The following is an 18,906-nucleotide window of genomic DNA, read 5'->3' on the forward strand; positions in this document are numbered from 1 at the left end:
TTGTCCCAAATACAGATTTTTGTGAATTAATATATTCAGCTGGCTTAGTAAACCTATTTTAAACAGTATTAATATATACATATATATAGCGCACAGAACTTGAAGGTCATGGATCCCATCTCCAAAATAAAAAAACCCATGTGCCACAAACCTTTAGTTTCCTATTTATCTCCAGCTACTGCCAGGCTACCACAGACTTTCTCAATGGCACAGTCTACACTTACTGACTTAGTCCTTTGCCACCACTCTCACCTCCAATCAGTCTGTCACCCACCACTACACCAACACCACTTGTGCCAACTATCAGATCCAGTGTTTGTGTCAAAGCTCTCCCTGTACTCAGCCTATTAAAATATTTTTGCAAGGGTGACCCACTTTCCTACAGCACTTGTTTCTCCTGTCCGTGATTTTCTTCCTTGCCTGGGTATCTAGTGATGGAGAACTGACAGTGTCCAGCTCTCCAATAACCTCATCCCACATTACTAACCCCAATTCTGCCCTATCCCCCTTTTCATCCTATTTTTTCTAATAACTTGTTTCCATACAATTTAATTACAGTTCACCTTTCTCCAGCAGACCATCAGCCATGTAAGAATGGGATCTCTATCACTCACAGGAATGAAATTCTTATAAAGTTTATTAAGTTCATTATACATTAGTAGAGTTGCTACCAAATAAAAAACCCGTTTTAACAGAACTACATGGGGGCTAACAAAAAATATTCTCAAGGAAAATAACAATTTGAAGGGAATATATCCCACTTCAAAATCATATCATAAATAAAGTCTAATTCCTTGAAAATTTAAAGACGGAGCTCTTGTTTTTGTTTTTGTTTTCTTTTTCTTTTTCTTTTTTTTGGAGCTGGGGACCGAACCCAGGGCCTTGTGCTTGCTAGGCAAGGGCTCTACCACTGAGCTAAATCCCCAACCAAAGACGGAGCTCTTAACTGTGTACTTGCAGTCATTTCTACCCCACCCATGGAGTTCAGATTTGAAAGTATGAGACCATTATAATTAAAAGCAATTTTTAAAGTAGAAAAATCTTTTCTTCGAGTGTTTATCAAAGAAAAATAAAGATTATAAGCTCTTCCGCACTAATAATTTTCAGTATAAAAACTACCTTTAATACAAAACCTATCTTTAGACACCAAGTAAAGTACTTGCACCGAATGCACAAGGCCACGAGTTCAGTGATCCCAGTCCTGGGAGGTGGGGAGGTGGAAGGTGGGGAGGTGGGGAGGTGGGGAGGTGGGGAGGTGGGAGGTTGGAGGTGGGAGGTGGGAGGTGGGGAGGTAGGGGTGGAGGCAAAAGAATCCCCGGGGCTCAAGTGCCAGTCTACATAGACTAACTGGTGAGTTCCAGGCCAATGAGCATCCCTGTCTCAGAAAAAAAAAATGCACACATTAACACATAAACATGTGAAAACGTGCAAAAAACATACGTTCACGCAAGAATGTACACACACACACACACACACACACACACACACACACACACACGATAGTACAAAAAAAAAAGCTTTTGCTGGATGTAGTAATATTTACCTAGAGTCCTAGCACTCAAATGGCCGAGACAAGAAGATCCCACATCAAGGCCAGTCTCGGCTATATAGGAACATACTGTCTTAAAAAAAAATGGCTGCGGGTTGGGGATTTAGCTCAGTGGTAGAGCACTTGCCTAGCAGCTCCCAAAAAAAAAGAAAAAGAAAAAAAATGGCTAATGGAATTTATAGAGTAAATAATGTCTTTAGCATGAGAGCATTAAGACGTATTAATCTGTCTGGCAAGTAGGTACATGCCTTTAATCCTAGCACTCAAAAGGCAAAGACAGGTAGATCTCTGAGTTCGAGGTCAGCCAGGACAGCCAGAGCTATACAGAGAAACCCTATCTTGGAAAAACAAAACAAAACAAAACAAACACATTAATATTTTTAAAAATATAGTAATCTTTTCAGCATGGTATATGGCCTATAGTTGGTGTGTGTGTGTGTGTGTGTGTGTGTGTGTGTGTGTGTGTGTGTGTGTGTTATAGAGACTTACAACTCCAGACACCTCAAACAAGGTCTCAGTTTCAAAATGAGAAATAAAAGAAAGAAAAGGGAAAGAAGAGGCAGCCCAGATTATTGAGTATGGTATGATACCACTCAGGGATATAAACACTGACAAATGCCAAAAATCCTACTTTGTTTTTGTCTAAGTAATAGAACCCAATTAAGTGCTAATTATCAGGTAAATATCACATGTGATGTCATCAAATTCTTATCTGTTATATTCGTCTTACTAAGACTTACAAAAGAAATAAAATCTTTACTTTGCACAGAAGTCTATGTTTCCTTAAACTACGCAGGGTTACTCACCGCCCACGTCTTAGTCAACCTGAAAATTGGCGCACTCTGTAAGCCAGAAACCACAGCCATGAGAGCATGAAGGTTGTTGAGTTCATATAGTTTCTGAAGATTTAAGAAAAGGGGGGAGAAGGATTGTTTGTTGAGAAAATGAATGCAGGAAAATACAGATGAACACAGTTTAGGCGGTGAATGGTGTAACTATGTATTGTTACTGTCACCATTGAGAACTGTCTTCTAGGGTACCCAGTAAATTATTTTTGGCCTATAATATAATATCCATGTTCTACCTTGGCATTTTCACCCCAGCTCTGGGAATAAGCCCAACTCTAAATGGGTAATATATTTTCAAAGCTGAAGTTATGGCTTAGTACCAAGGTTAACTGGCATGACTGTAACGGCCATGCACTTGGTCCTGGTGAGCGTCCCTTGCAATGAAATATGACTGGTCATCTATCTTGTGGGTCTACTAGGGTTGGTTTCTTGCCCAGTGCTCCTATTATCCCAGGGCTAGGTTCCAACTTGCTGTCTTTAGTGCTCCCCTCCATTTCCTGCTTCCTCATGCTCAAGACCCTTGACAGCATGTTGTTCTTACAGTATGCAAACATCCAACAGTAAGTTCTACTATTTCCCAAGAAATCCACTTTACATTTGCTGTTAGTTTCTTAAAATTTCTGTCACACCACATAATACTTTCTACCCTAAAAGTGGTATTAAAAAAATTAGTCATTTTACAGTTTTTGCAAGCAATCAGATAAGCCCCACAGTAGGCACTTAATTAAAAGAAAGCAAATAAAGACAAAACAATACACGTGAAACAAGATATAACCTTCACAGAAGTCTAAAATGCAGCTGAGAAACTAGTCACTAAAGCGACGTACAGTAAACATTTACTGGAGACTAAGTGCCACGTTAGACTTGATGGATGCCTAAACATGCAGACCTAGAGGGAAAAAAGAAATCACATCTTGACACACTTCCGCCTCCGCTCCTGCCTGAGTCTGCGGCTTGTCATTATGCCCCAATGTTATCAGACTTGCCAGCCCCACCAATAATGTTAGCTGATTTCCTAAACCTTGACTTTCTCCAGCAACATACTGTAATTTACCATAATCTAACCCCTGTCTACATAAATGGGACAGGAGGATGACTAAGCACAAAGAAAAAGGCAGAGAAAAGAGGCGCTTAATATACTCATCAGGCCTCATTTTCCAGGACCAATAAACAGAGAGTCGCTTAAAATATGTCTGAATGGGTTACCTAACGATCAAGTCACACTTCCTTACCTTAGCGGTTTTGATATAGTGGCTCAAAACTTCTGCTCTTATTTTCAGGGTCTGAGCATGGAGAATCTCTCTTACAACCCAAAAGCTTACCTGGAACGAAAAATTAAAAAATAACCAAAGGGCAAGAAATTCCAAGACTAAAATTAGCATTAAACTCTTCTTGATATATTTGCTATAGTTATTTCTGAAACATACTTTCTTCTCTCTTTCACTATGGTTTTCTTACAACTAAAATAAAATATTATGAAATACAAAATAAAAACTTAAAAGTTATGTGATGGGGTTGGAGAGATGGCTCAGAGGTTGCACCCACTGGCTCAGTGAGAAGGGAAGGGGCAGGCAGACGGCTCAGTGGGTAAAGTGCACACACAGGAGTCTGGATCTCAAGCATTCATGTAAAAAGCTGGGAAGACAGGGCTGGGACTGGGGTGGAGGGTCTGCAGAGACAGGAGGATTCTGGTCAGCAAGGACAGTCAATCCATATGCTCTAAGTTCACTGAGAGACTCTGTCTTAAGATGGGGTGGTGGTGATGAAGAGAATACAAGGAGGCACTAGACAACACTCTCTGGCTTCCACGTGTGCATACACAGCCAAGGACAGCCAAGCCCTCCCTCACCAATAAGCACAACTCACGTGATTAAATCTTCTTGTGAAAGCAACTGCATTTGGTGCAGAACTGTATTTTTCTTTTTTATTCCATCCACAACTTGAAAGTTCCTAGAAAATTAAAACAAAAATTAAGTATAAATTAAATGTAAGAAACAGCTCATTTTCTTATAACAGGGAATTTAAACAGTAAAGACTGTGTATAGGGGTTGGGGATTTAGCTCAGTGGTAGAGTGCTTGCCTAGCAAGCTCAAGGCCTTGGGTTCGGTCCTCGGCTCCGGGGGGGGGGGGGGGGGGGGGGGGACACCGACCTGTGTATATTCTTTTCTGGAACAGCCAATAGGACTACCTAATACTAATTATTCTGTAAAAGCTAAAACAAATTAAAATATATACATGAAATTATTATCTAAAAGAATATAAACAAACCTTTATTTCTTAGAGTATGATGTAGTGCCCTCTCGTTGATTATCTCATAATACATAATAAACACTGCTGACTCTCAAACCTATTCAATCATCAGAGCCATTCCAAGTAGCTTGTTCTTTCTTCCTCTGTACAGTATATGGTGTGACATACACATATGCATGTGCTTTGGGCTTGCTATGGACAGGTGGATGTATAGTGCAGAGGCCAACATTGGGTGCTTTTCTCAGTCACTCTCCACCTCAGTTTTTGAGATGGTTTCTCACTGAACCTGGAACTGGCCATAGCCAGCCATCCGCAGCCACCCCAGGGTCCATCTGTCCCTTTAGCCATGCCCCACCAAGTGCTCAGGTGTACAGACAGTCCAGTCTGATCTTTCACATGACCGGTAGGAATTCAGAGTCTGGTCTCACTGAGCCAACTCTCAGCCCCACAATTAATCGTTTTAAAACATCTCATTCTTTGACCTGACAGTTGTTGATTTCAGATATTTGAAGAAACCTGTTTAATAAGGAAGTTCTTTTTTTTTTTTTTTTCCCGGAGCTGGGGACCGAACCCAGGGCCTTGTGCTTCCTAGGCAAGCGCTCTACCACTGAGTTAAATCCCCAGCCCCTCTAATAAGGAAGTTCTTGATCACCTTAATGGTCTAAAAGAATAGAAATAAAATGGCTCAAGATCTTGTATTTAAACCAACAAACAACCAACCAACCAACCGTTGAACACTTGTTGATCTTACAGAGGACCAGGGTTTGATTAACCAGTACCTCCATGGTGGCTCATAGCTGTCTGTAAATTCAATTCCAGTGCCCTCTTCTGGCCTCTGTGGGCACCACACACTCAAAAGCTACACAGATGTGGTTTCAGGCAAAACACCCATCCACATAAAATAAAAATAACTGAATCCTTCATAATTATAAACATAGGCTGCAAAGTACGGAACAATATATGTACTCTTTGTGATACAAAAGAAACTACACTTACAACTGGTACAGATAGCTCAAAGATGTCACTTTTGCCTCGCTGCTTCAAAATTATGATTATCATCTCCATATCATACTGATGTAAATGAAGCACACCCCTGTGGGTAGTATACTCCACCATTCAAAATGTTCTGTCACATGTGTGCTAGTAGAACTGAGTTCATCTGATTTTAAAGGAGAGTTTCTGTCTATAAATTTTAGGTCTATCAGAGAGGTTCTATAATATAGCAAAAACCATCAGAGAAAAGACCCATAACAAAAAAAGAAAACCCTTTGAGTAGGCAACAAAAGAAATCTGAGAAAAAAATAGGCCATCATTACCCTTTAATAGATGAGAAAATTTATTATACCTGCCATATTCTGTTCAAAACGTATTATGCAGCTTATTCTGTATTTTCCGTGATTTCTTTATCATGCAGTGTAAGCATCAGTTAGGAGAGAATCAGCATTTACTGTATTTAATTTTTGAGATACTAAAAGAATGTCCCCTCAAGGACAATACCACATAATTCTAAAATTATAAAGAATTTGCAGTTGTATGTAGGATATTTATATCATGTTAGGCATAATTATTACCTGGTTATTTTAATTTGGAAATGGAGCATGAAATAAGCTGTCTGTGAGTCAAATAGACAAGGGGAGGATCTATGATGTCTATTCTTGGTTGTCAACATCTGGAATCAACTAAAACCTAAGGACCTAGGTATACCTATGAGGCACTTTCCCAATTAAATCATTTGATGTGGAAGACCCACCTTTAATCCAGATCTCCGAGGTGGGAAGATCCACCTTTAATCCAGGCCACACCTTCTGGTGGAAGCCTATATTCAGGACATGGAGGAAGGAAGCGTCTGCTCTTTCCTGCTTGCCCTCACTCCCACTGGCAAATCCATTCCTTCAGTGGCATTAGAGCCTGCTTCTTTAGGATTCCAGTGTTTTACTGAAAACCAGCTGAGACATCTGGCCTCATGGTCTGAACCACTAGTGGATTCTTGGAACTTCTGTTGGTAGACAGCTACTGGACCACTGCCTGTAAGTCATTTTGACAAATGCCTTTTCTAGATGTAGATGGATTTGATGAATGGATAGATGGACGGACAGACAGATTCATTCTATCAGTTTTGTTCCCACTTGGCAAAATCCACAAAGATACTAACTGGGTGTTAAGTAAGAATTTATGTGTTAACATCTAAATAACAAGAACCTTGAGATGCAAGAAAATAGCAATACAAGAAAATGGCCAAGAACTTAAAGATAACAACTGACCTTCCTATGGCTTAGTACACAGATGAAGTATGTGGAAGAGAAGCCAAAGCATAGAAGCAAAAAATGTTTTAAATTAAAGAAAGCAGGATCCTGTAGACAAAGAGATTAAAAACAATAACAACAACAATAACAACAACAAAATCTCATGTTCATTTTTTTTAAAGTACAAATTATCTTCAGAGAATGCTATTAGGCAACTGAAAGCCACACCTTCAAAGGTCTAGAATTCTACAATCAGCAAAATAAAACCAAAATAAGGAAGACTGGAGACCCTTTTCAGACAGGAACGACCCTCAGAGGTGCTGCTGTGTGTGCTCATTCTCAGAGAGTGGTAGACACAGGCTCAAAACAGTGACTAAATCTGCTTGCTGCCTGACCAGAACTCAATCTCACAGGATCTGAAGAGCCCGCAAGTTGTCCTCTGACCTCCACAAGTGCTCGTAGCATTCACACACCTATATGTGCGTGCATGTGCAACACACACACATACAGAGAGAGAGAGGGGGGGGGGGGGAGAGGGAGGGAGGTAGCTTGGTGGCTGAGCTTATGTCTAATACTAGTGAGGCACTGGGTTCATTTCTCAACGCCAATAAAGAAAAACAGATCTTCAACCGAGCAAACTGCCATAGGAAAAAACCATAATTGGAAACCCACTGATTAAAAGTAAAGAGTAATCCTGGGATCTTAGGAAGAGCCAAGAGAAGAAGTCAGAAATATCAAGAGGGAGGAGAAAAGGGTCAAGAAGTCAGGATGAGGGTGGGGGCGCAGGTAGGGCGACAGCTGTGACTTAAAATGGGCAGGGGGAGGGCGGCTCCGAGGAAGAGTCGTTTCCAGTATGTAAGGCAGTACAGATCTGCATGCATAATAAAACATCACAGAACTACACGAACAAACATGGCACAAACATCACAGGAGAAACCAGGTAAAAGGTACGGAAGATTTCTCTGTACAGGTTTTGCAATTTTCTATAAATCTTTAGAATCTGTACTATTTTCTACAACTTCCTATGTTTTATAGTTATCTAAAATCCACAGTGTTTAAAAGGTGGAAAAAATCTATTTAATGGACTACAAAGCTGGAACTGTGTCAGGACTCCCCACTTTCTTCTTAAATGCTGGCCTGCATTCATAGTTGCCTGGACGGAAAGACAATTTTGCCCTGCTTTACCTTACCTCTCAACAGCCCCCTAATTTCTCTGTGAGAAAACAAGTTCCCTCGTTTTGAGGAACACTGTTAATGGATACATGGCTGGGAAGATGGCTCAGTGTAAACGAATGCCATGCCATCCTGAGGACCCCAGTTCAATGCCCAGTTCCCAGGTAGGCACTGCAGGACGCACCTATTCAAAAATAGTAGTAAAGTGCAGGGCTAGGGATGGCTCAGCAGAAAATAGCACTTGCTGATCTTGCGGAGGACCTGGTTCAGTTTCCAGCACCCACATGCTGGGTAACAGTCAGTTCCAGGGACACCCTCTTTCTGGCCTGCGTGTACATGGTGCACAGACAAAAGACCCATACACATTTAAAAAAAAGTCTTCAAAACACAAAGTGCAGAGCAAAGAGGAGGGTATCTACCATTGACCTGTGGCCTCCAGCCATGTGTACTGGCCCGCTCGTGCTCTCTCTGTCTCTCTGTCTGTCTGTCGTCCCCCCCCACCCCCCGGCAGTACTGGGATCCCAGACAGGGAGCCTCTGCTCCGACAGCATTTCCTAACTTACTTCGTTAATGCAGATCAATTTGAAAAACAGCATTTGTGAGATGAAGTCTTGCTATATATAGCCCAGGCTGGCCTTGAACTCACTGCAATCCTCCTGCCTCGGCTTTCCAAATGCTAGGATTATAAACAGGCACTATAATAACCTGCAAATGTTTTCTTTTCTTTTCTTCCATTCTTTCTCTTCTCTCTCTTCCTTCCAAAAGAACACCTTTCAGAACCACTCTTATAACTCACACAGCTGGGGTTATTCTGAATAAACAACCTGAAATATTCCAAAGGCTACTTGGTGGTTGAGGGAAGCTCAGTCAGGAAAGCCGGGGTCGGTTACTCTGCATGCAACAATTCCCTCGGTTGTTCTTTCTTTAATCTAGATGCTGTTAGTTCACTTTACAAACTACAATTATCTGAGCTCTTGGAGCAAAACAGAAAATTTAAAACTTCCCTCTGGTCTCTTCTCTCTTTTTGTTTCAGACTCTAGGATCTTCCTACAAATATTAATATAGTATCACGCAAGAAGTGTATTTTGCTCTGTCATCTTTATACTGATGCGTTGGTCACACAGAAACCTGTACTAATGTACCTCACACGAACACCCCAAAACTGAAGTGAGTCAATGACTCAACACTTTTTAAGGGTCTAGTGTAAGAACAGACAGGACTGTACAGACAGGACTGTTCGCGTGTAAGTAAGTACCCCCGCACCCCCTCCTCCCCATCAGCCTCGAAACACAACATTCCATCCAGTGTGCTCAACTTGCCATCTTAAGCATAGCCAGGAAAGACAATCTTCAAATATGTAAAACAATCATAATAGATGCCAAAATGAATTTCAGAACAGGCATGGACTCACTGTGAATCATTACCTATCAAGATCAATTTTCAGTTGCATTTATTTCAGAAGCACAGGGAGGGCAAAACCCCACAACTGATGGCTACCTACCCTATGAGAGAATGACTCAATTCACAGGAGTCACAGCTTCTCTTACGTCTTGTAGGTTCCAACACTCTTAAAAGGACTGCTCTAAGGGTGATGATGTAGGGTTACCTATAGACAGAAGAAGAGAAAAGGCCAATATAGACCAGCATGTAGATAGAGCTCGAGGGAAGAAAGAATCAGTGGGATCTCAAAGACTGGGGTGAGGGAAGCGACTAGGACAGAGGGGGTCCATGAGAAGGTTAACTGTTGGTGAGGAAGCTCTGTGTTCAGAGTGAGTGGAAGCTTTAAAGAGACAGGACATCCACTTGTACCCAGTTATACGGATGCAATTGCACTCAGCACCTTTGCATTTTTAATAAAAATAAAGACAAAACCCCAACCAGGGTTAAGGCTCTCTTTGCTAATGTACTCAGGCCTTCCCTCCCTCTTCCCAACACGTTGGGAAGTTGGTGCTGCCCCGCTAGTGAGATGAGGGATAAAGACAGAAGCTATTTTCTGCTTCCACAGAAGCAAATGCCAAAACAACTTTTCTTCTTTGCCTTTCCTGGTCCCATTGGGAACCTGACCATCCTAAGAAGCTCATGTTAAGCACAGCAGACGCACACTGACAGCTGCATCGTGCTTCTAACAGAGCTCCTTGCTATTCTAACATACGATAGTCAACAGCTCCCACTCTCTAAGCCCATGACCTGCTTACATTTTAATGCAATGAATATTTTAACTAACAGGAGATTTTTTAAAATTTTGTGTGTTGCTAAAATTATACTCTTTTGGCAGACATAAAAATATTTGCAGAGAAAGCCTTTTACACATCCTACAAGAAATGTCTCAAAGGATAATATTTTAATACTATTTCAGAAATATTTTAATAAGATTCTTTTTTTTTATTAACTTGAGTATTTCTTATATACATTTCAAGTGTTATTCCCTTTCCCGGTTTCCGGGCAAACATCCCCCTCCCCCCTCCCCTTCTTTATGAGTGTTCCCCTCCCCATCCTCCCCCCACTGCCGCCCTCCCCCCAACAATCTAGTTCACTGGGGGTTCAGTCTTAGCAGGAGCCAGGGCTTCCCCTTCCACTGGTGCTCTTACTAGGATATTCATTGCTACCTATGAGGTCAGAGTCCAGGGTCAGTCCATGTATAGTCTTTAGGTAGTGGCTTAGTCCCTGGAAGCTCTGGTTCCTTGGCATTGTTGTACATATGGGGTCTCGAGCCCCTTCGAGCTCTTCCAGTTCTTTCTCTGATTCCTTCAACGGGGGTCCTATTCTCAGTTCAGTGGTTTGCTGCTGGCATTCGCCTCTGTATTTGCTGTATTCTGGCTGTGTCTCTCAGGAGCGATCTACATCTGGCTCCTGTCGGCCTGCACTTCTTTGCTTCATCCATCTTGTCTAATTGGATGGCTGTATATGTATGGGGCACATGTGGGGCAGGCTCTGAATGGGTGTTCCTTCTGTGTCTGTTTTAATCTTTGCCTCTCTATTCCCTGCCAAGGGTATTCTTGTTCCCCTTTTAAAGAAGGAGTGAAGCATTCACATTTTGATCATCCGTCTTGAGTTTCATTTGTTCTAGGCATCTAGGGTAATTCAAGCATTTGGGCTAATAGCCACTTATCAATGAGTGCATACCATGTGTGTTTTTCTGTGATTGGGTTACCTCACTCAGGATGATATTTTCCAGTTCCAACCATTTGCCTACGAATTTCATAAAGTCATTGTTTTTGATAGCTGAGTAATATTCCATTGTGTAGATGTACCACATTTTCTGTATCCATTCCTCTGTTGAAGGGTACCTGTTGAAGGGTTCTTTCCAGCTTCTGGCTATTATAAATAAGGCTGCTATGAACATAGTGGAGCACGTGTCTTTTTTATATGTTGGGGCATCTTTTGGGTATATGCCCAAGAGAGGTATAGCTGGATCCTCAGGCAGTTCAATGTCCAATTTTCTGAGGAACCTCCAGATTGATTTCCAGAATGGTTGTACCAGTCTGCAATCCCACCAACAATGGAGGAGTGTTCCTCTTTCTCCGCATCCTCGCCAGCATTTGCTGTCACCTGAGTTGAAGTTCTTATTGTACAGATCTTTTACTTGCTTGGTTAAAGTCACACCGAGGTACTTTATATTATTTGGATCTATAATGAAGGGTGTCGTTTCCCTAATTTCTTTCTCGGCTTGTTTCTCTTTTGTGTAGAGGAAGGCTACTGATTTATTTGAGTTAATTTTATACCCAGTCACTTTGCTGAAGTTGTTTATCAGCTTTAGTAGTTCTCTGGTGGAACTTTTGGGTTCACTTAAATATACTATCATATCATCTGCAAATAGTGATATTTTGACTTCTTCTTTTCCGATCTGTATCCCCTTGACCTCCTTTTGTTGTCTGATTGCTCTGGCTAGAACTTCAAGAACTATATTGAATAAGTAGGGAGAGAGTGGGCAGCCTTGTCTAGTCCCTGATTTTAGTGGGATTGCTTCAAGTTTCTCTCCATTTAGTTTAATGTTAGCAACTGGTTTGCTGTATATGGCTTTTACTATGTTTACGTATGGGCCTTGAATTCCTATACTTTCCAGGACTTTTATCATGAAGGGGTGTTGAATTTTGTCAAATGCTTTCTCAGCATCTAATGAAATGATCATGTGGTTTTGTTCTTTCAGTTTGTTTGTATAATGGATCACGTTGATGGTTTTCCGTATATTAAACCATCCCTGCATGCCTAGGATGAAGCCTACTTGATCGTGGTGGATGATTGTTTTGATGTGCTCTTGGATTCGGTTTGCCAGAATTTTATTGAGTATTTTTGCGTCGATATTCATAAGGGAAATTGGTCTGAAGTTCTCTTTCTTTGTTGTGTCTTTGTGTGGTTTAGGTATAAGAGTAATTGTGGCTTCATAGAAGGAATTCAGTAGTGCTCCATCTGTTTCAATTTTGTGGAATGGTTTGGATAGTATTGGTATGAGGTCTTCTATGAAGGTCTGATAGAATTCTGCACTAAACCCGTCTGGACCTGGGCTCTTTTTGGTTGGGAGATCTTTAATGACTGCTTCTATTTCCTTAGGAGTTATGGCGTTGTTTAACTGGTTTATCTGTTCCTGATTTAACTTCGATACCTGGTATCTGTCTAGGAAATTGTCCATTTCCTGCAGATTTTCAAGTTTTGTTGAATATAGGCTTTTATAGTAAGATCTGATGATTTTTTGAATTTCCTCTGAATCTGTAGTTATGTCTCCCTTTTTATTTCTGATTTTGTTAATTTGGACACACTTTCTGTGTCCTCTCGTTACTCTGGCTAAGGGTTTATCTATCTTGTTGATTTTCTCAAAGAACCAACTTTTGGTTCTGTTGATTCTTTCTATGGTCCTTTTTGTTTCTACTTGGTTCATTTCAGCTCTGAGTTTGATTATTTCCTGCCTTCTACTCCTCCTGGGTGTATTTGCTTCTTTTTCTTCTAGCGCTTTTAGGTGTGCTGTCAAGCTGCTGACATGTGTTCTTTCCTGTTTCTTTCTGCAGGCACTCAGCGCTATGAGTTTTCCTCTTAGCACGGCTTTCATTGTGTCCCATAAGTTTGGGTATGTTGTACCTTCATTTTCATTAAATTCTAAAAAGTCTTTAATTTCTTTCTTTATTTCTTCCTTGACCAGGTTATCATTGAGTAGAGCAATTTCCACATATATGTGGGCATTCTTCCCTTATTGTTATTGAAGACCAGTTTTAGGCCGTGGTGGTCTTATAGCACGCATGGGATTATTTCTATCTTTCTGTACCTGTTGAGGCCCGTTTTTTGGCCAATTATATGGTCAATTTTGGAGAAAGTACCATGAGAAGCTGAGAAGAAGGTATATCCTTTTGCTTTAGGATAGAATGTTCTATAAATATCTGTTAAGTCCATTTGGCTCATGACTTCTCTTAGTCTGTCTATGTCTCTGTTTAATTTCTGTTTCCATGATCTGTCCATTGATGAGAGTGGGGTGTTGAAATCTCCTACTATTATTGTGTGAGGTGCAATGTGTGTTTTGAGCTTTAGTAAGGTTTCTTTTACGTATGTAGGTGCCCTTGTATTTGGGGCATAGATATTTAGGATTGAGAGTTCATCTTGGTGGATTTTTCTTTTGATGGATATGAAGTGTCCTTCCTTATCTTTTTTGATGAATTTTAGTTGAAAATTGATTTTATTTGATATTAGAATGGCTACTCTAGCTTGCTTCTTCCGACCATTTGCTTGGAAAGTTGTTTTCCAGCCTTTCACTCTGAGGTAGTGTCTGTCTTTGTCTCTGAGGCGTGTTTCCTGTAGGCAGCAGAATGCAGGGTCCTCGTTGCGTATCCAGTTTGTTAATCTATGTCTTTTTATTGGGGAGTTGAAGCCATTGATGTTGAGAGATATTAAGGAATAGTGATTATTGCTTCCTGTTATATTCATATTTGGATATGAGGTTATATTTGTGTGCTTTTCTTCTCTTTGTTTTGTTGCCAAGACGATTAGTTTCTTGCTTCTTCTAGGGTATAGCTTGCCTCCTTATGTTGGGCTTTACCATTTATTATCCTTTGTAGTGCTGGATTTGTAGAAAGATATTGTGTAAATTTGGTTTTGTCATGGAATATCTTGGTTTCTCCATCTACGTTAATTGAGAGTTTTGCAGGATACAGTAATCTGGGCTGGCATTTGTGTTCTCTTAGGGTCTGTATGACATCAGTCCAGGATCTTCTGGCCTTCATAGTTTCTGGCGAAAAGTCTGGTGTGATTCTGATAGGTCTGCCTTTATACGTTACTTGACCTTTTTCCCTTACTGCTTTTAATATTCTTTATTTTGTGCGTTTGGTGTTTTGACTATGATGTGACGGGAGGTGTTTCTTTTCTGGTCCAATCTATTTGGAGTTCTGTAGGCTTCTTGTATGCCTATGGGTATCTCCTTTTTTAGGTTAGGGAAGTTTTCTTCTATGATTTTGTTGAAGATATTTACTGGTCCTTTGAGCTGGGAGTCTTCATTCTCTTCTATACCTATTATCCTTAGGTTTGATCTTCTCATTGAGTCCTGGATTTCCTGTATGTTTTGGGCCAGTAGCTTTTTCCGCTTTACATTATCTTTGACAGTTGAGTCAATTATTTCTATGGAATCTTCTGCTCCTGAGATTCTCTCTTCCATCTCTTGTATTCTGTTGGTGAAGCTTGTATCTACAGCTCCTTGTCTCTTCTTTTGGTTTTCTATATCCAGGGTTGTTTCCATGTGTTCTTTCTTGATTGCTTCTATTTCCATTTCTAATTCCTCCAACTGTTTGATTGTGTTTTCCTGGAATTCTTTCAGGATTTTTGCGATTCCTCTCTGTAGGCTTCTACTTGTTTATTAATGTTTTCCTGTGTTTCTCTAAGGGAGTTCTTCACGTCTTTCTTGAAGTCCTCCAGCATCATGATCAAATATGATTTTGAAACTAGATCTTGCTTTTCTGATGTGTTTGGATATTCCGTGTTTGCTTTGGTGGGAGAATTGGGCTCTGATGATGCCATGTAGTCTTGGTTTCTGTTGCTTGGGTTCCTGCGCTTGCCTCTCACCATCAGATTATCTCTAGTGTTACTTTGTTCTGCTATTTCTGACAGTGGCTAGACTGTCCTATAAGCCTGTGTGTCAGAAGTGCTGTAGACCTGTTTTCCTGTTTTCTTTCAGCCAGTTATGGGGACAGAGTGTTCTGCTTTCAGGCGTGTAGTTTTTCCTATCTACAGGTCTTCAGCTGTTACTGTGGGCCTGTGTTTGGAGTTCACCAGGCAGGTCACTTGCAGCAGAAAAGTTGGTCTTACCTGTGGTTCCGAGGCTCAAGTTTGCTCGTGGGGTGTTGCCTACGAGCTCTCCGTGGTGGCAGCAACTAGGAAGATCTGCGCTGCCCTTTCTGGGAGCTTCCGTGCACCAGGGTTCCAGATGGCGTTTGGTGTTTTCCTCTGGAGTCAGAGATGTGTGCAGAGTGCAGTCTCTTCTGGTTTCCCAGGCGTGTCTGCCTCTCTGAAGGTTTAGCTCTCCCTCCCACGGGATTTGGGTACAGAGAACTGTTTATCCGGTAGGTCTCTTCAGGTTCTCTTTAATAAGATTCTTAATTAACTAGTAAGATTTCCCTAATTTAGCTAGCATTTCCCACAATCTGCAGAGTGTCTAACCACACAGATGAGCCATACTTACTCCTAGTAAATAACAAGACTGAGGCAGTTTTGAGTATCTAACAAGACTAGTTCTAGGATCTCCCGCCGATTAAAAACATAAAAATAATTAATTTGTATAGGACTTATGCATGCCCTCCACTATATAAAGATTTATAATTTATATATAAGTACTCTATTTGCATATATGTCTGCATGACAAAAGAGAATATCAGACAGAAGAGGGCACCAGATCACATAAGGTCGTGAGCCACCATGTGGTTGTTAAGAATTGAAATCAGGACCTGCAAGAGAGCAGCCAGTGCTCTTGACCACTGAGCCTTCTCCCCAGTCCTGCATTCATTATACTTTAGCACACCTCTAGGTTACTTGTACCTAGACAATGCACCTAACAGGTCTATCCAGCATTGTCCCATACTAAAGTAAATATTATTAAATCTACTATAAAAGGTTTAAATAAATTTACATTCACAGTGACAGTGAAGTTTTACCAGTGGATCATGCCTTATTTTTATACAGGTTAATTATATATGCCTTATATGAAAGGCTTAGGCAAGAAGTGTTTTACATTTGAAGTTTTCCAATTTCCGAAAGTACCTAATGTAAAAATAGAAAAAAATCCACAATATCCCAAACTCATTAGGACCTTCAGATTGGACTACTGAGCCTGTGGCTACTGGACTGAATTGGGCAGTGCATATAAGGGACAGAACTGCCTTTTCTAAATGGTTTTGCTCTGTGATTGCTTAGAATTAAAATGTAGAGTTTTTGTCACGAGTGTAATGTTTGTTAGAAAACTTTTAGGCGAACCTTGTCCTTTTTAAGAATCCATGAGAAGCTTGTGTGGTGGTTTGAATGAAATGTCCACACAGGGCATCTGAATATGTGGCCCTTAGTTGGTGGCTACTTGGTAAGAATTCGGAGGTGGCCTGTCACTGGGGAAGGTTTACGGCTTCAAAGGCCTCCAGATATTTATTCCCAGTGAGTGTTCTGTTTCATTTGTGGATCAGGATGCGAGCTCCCAGCAACAGCAGGCTGGCTTGCCCCAGGCTTTCTACCGTGCTGGTGATGGGTTCTCTCTGGAACCCTAAGCCCCAGAACCCCTTCTTTCTTAAGTGGTCTTGAGAATGCTCTTTTATCACAGCAACAGAAACTTTCTAAGAGGCAGGGTAATGACTATACCGCAGATTTCAAATACAATTCAACCCTTAATTAAGGCTTATGGAAATACTAGACAGTCACTACTGGATTCTAAGCCAGCTTTCTGGCATAACTTACCCTATACCAAATAATACAAAACTCACCCTGAAGAGAAACTCTACTCCACAATAAATGCAACAATGAATTCAGAAGAACACAAGCTTTGCCGAACATCAGAGAATCACAACAGACAAGACTACCCCAATCCTATGAATGTAGTAGGATGGATATGGTGGTTTCAGTAATAAATGTCCCCTACAGCCTCAGGCACTTGAATATTTGGTTCCCAGTTGGTGGTACCGTTCTGGGGGGCATTCAGGTGGTATGGGGCCCACTCTGAGAGTAAAAGCCTCACAGCTGCTCGGCTGCTCTCTGGGCTTTGTGCCTGCAGTTCAAGATAAGGAGCCCTCAGCTTCCCACCCAACAGCTACACCTTGCCTGCTGCCATCTCCCCTCTCTGTAGTAGACCCTCTGGAACCAGAGGTTCCAGACAAACTCCTTCTGTAAATTGCCTTGGTCATGGAATATTACCACAGCAACAGAACAGGAATCAACCCAATGGAGAACTTTTATTAGAGTACAGGTAAAGCTTCAGCTTGAGATAACGCATGGAGAGAGAGCCTTTGATGTGTATCAGTTTTCTTCATGATCCAAAGAGAAGTCAGAACTACCAGATCCATGTATATAAGAAAAAATTTAATAAGAGCTTGGTGCCAGAAGTATTAAAAATTAATGACTGTATAAAGCCTCTCAGCTAACTTTTTGTCCTTAATCAGTATTGGAAAATTTAGTGTTATGGAAGAAACTTGAAAATATTCTACATTAGTAGAAGGGAACAAAACAAAAGTCTCTGCTCACAGAAAGAATGTCACTTTTAGAAATCAGGTAACACTAAGAACAGACTTCTAAAAATGGCTACAAATGTTTTAAGAAGCTGGAAATAGTTAATAATTACTGCTTCAATTCACCACTAAGTGAAACAAAGTTTCTTGCCAGTAAACCAGATAAGTTTTGTATGGGTGACCATCCATAAGCACGTGACTTGTGATGGGCCCTCTACTGTTACCACTTCTGAAGACAGCTGTAGCTTTGACAGAAGCTCTCCTGACTGCCGTATCTACATATAACCTGAGCTCTGGTTCTCAAATCATCCACTTCTGAGATTTACTCAAAGACTTGTCAGTTTCAAGTCATCACTCACCGACACCCGCCACGGCCACCACCACCACCACCACCACCACCACCACCACCACCACCACCACCACCACCACCACTGCCACTGCCCAGCTCCCAGCCCCCAGCCAGGTTAAGCTACTTTTTTTTAAGTCAAAGATGAATACATTAGCGGCACAGTTCATGAACAGCAAAGCTGACAAAAGCTGCGACTCCTCTGACTGGTCATTCTAAGTGTATGTGAAATGAAATACTTAAACACCGAGATGGGCTAAAGAGACGGCTAAGTGGCTGAGAGCATTACTGCTCTTGCAGAGGCCTCAGCTGGATACCAGCACCCACATGATCTACAGCAGCAGGAGCGCCAACACTATCCTCGTCTCCACAGGCACTGCATGACATGCTGCAGATACACATATGCAGGCAACACACACAAAAAAAATAAAAATAAATCTTTAAAAAAAACTTGTAAGGTGCTGGCATTTCCCTTTCTCTACTTTCTGGACAACCCTGACAAAAATGACTTCATTTTACCATGCCTTCCCTGCCATGGTGCACTAAACCTCAGAAATTGAACAAAAACAAAACCAACCCTTTCACCTTTAAAGACACAGGGTATGTGGAGCGGGGCAGGGTTGGGAGAAGGGGCAGGGAGGGGAGAGAGAGGGAATATCCTTCGTTAGCATAAGGGTGAGGTGCCTCACTGTGAGGCCGTGAGGTTGCTTCCCAGCACCATTTTAAGAATAAAGATAAACAAATGAAAGAATGCATTTAGAACTGTGTGCTGGACACTGATTAAAGGCTGCAGCAAAGCATATAGCAACTGACAATGCAAGTGTTA

At 41.2% G+C, this 18,906-nt stretch overlaps 1 protein-coding gene across 44 annotated transcripts in view; it reads right to left on the reverse strand.

The window, feature by feature from the left end:
• Ralgps2 (Ral GEF with PH domain and SH3 binding motif 2) overlaps positions 1–18,906 on the reverse strand; it is a 180,247-nt gene that overhangs the window by 69,723 nt on the left and 91,618 nt on the right. For 33 of the 44 annotated variants that reach the window (XR_015635221.1, XM_087580905.1, XM_087580891.1 and 30 more), the window contains 3 exon segments: positions 4,264–4,347; positions 3,630–3,719; positions 2,356–2,448 (listed from right to left, as the gene is read on the reverse strand). Coding sequence is in view for 43 of the 44 variants with exons in the window: in XM_087580905.1 (XP_087437031.1) it covers positions 2,356–2,448; positions 3,630–3,719; positions 4,264–4,347 (267 nt within the window). In the remaining variant the exon portion in view is untranslated. 44 annotated transcript variants of the gene reach the window in all.

Source organism: Rattus norvegicus, chromosome 13 (assembly GCF_021556685.1).
Source record: "Rattus norvegicus strain SHRSP/BbbUtx chromosome 13, alternate assembly SHRSP_T2T, whole genome shotgun sequence".
Taxonomy (NCBI): Eukaryota; Metazoa; Chordata; class Mammalia; order Rodentia; family Muridae; genus Rattus; species Rattus norvegicus.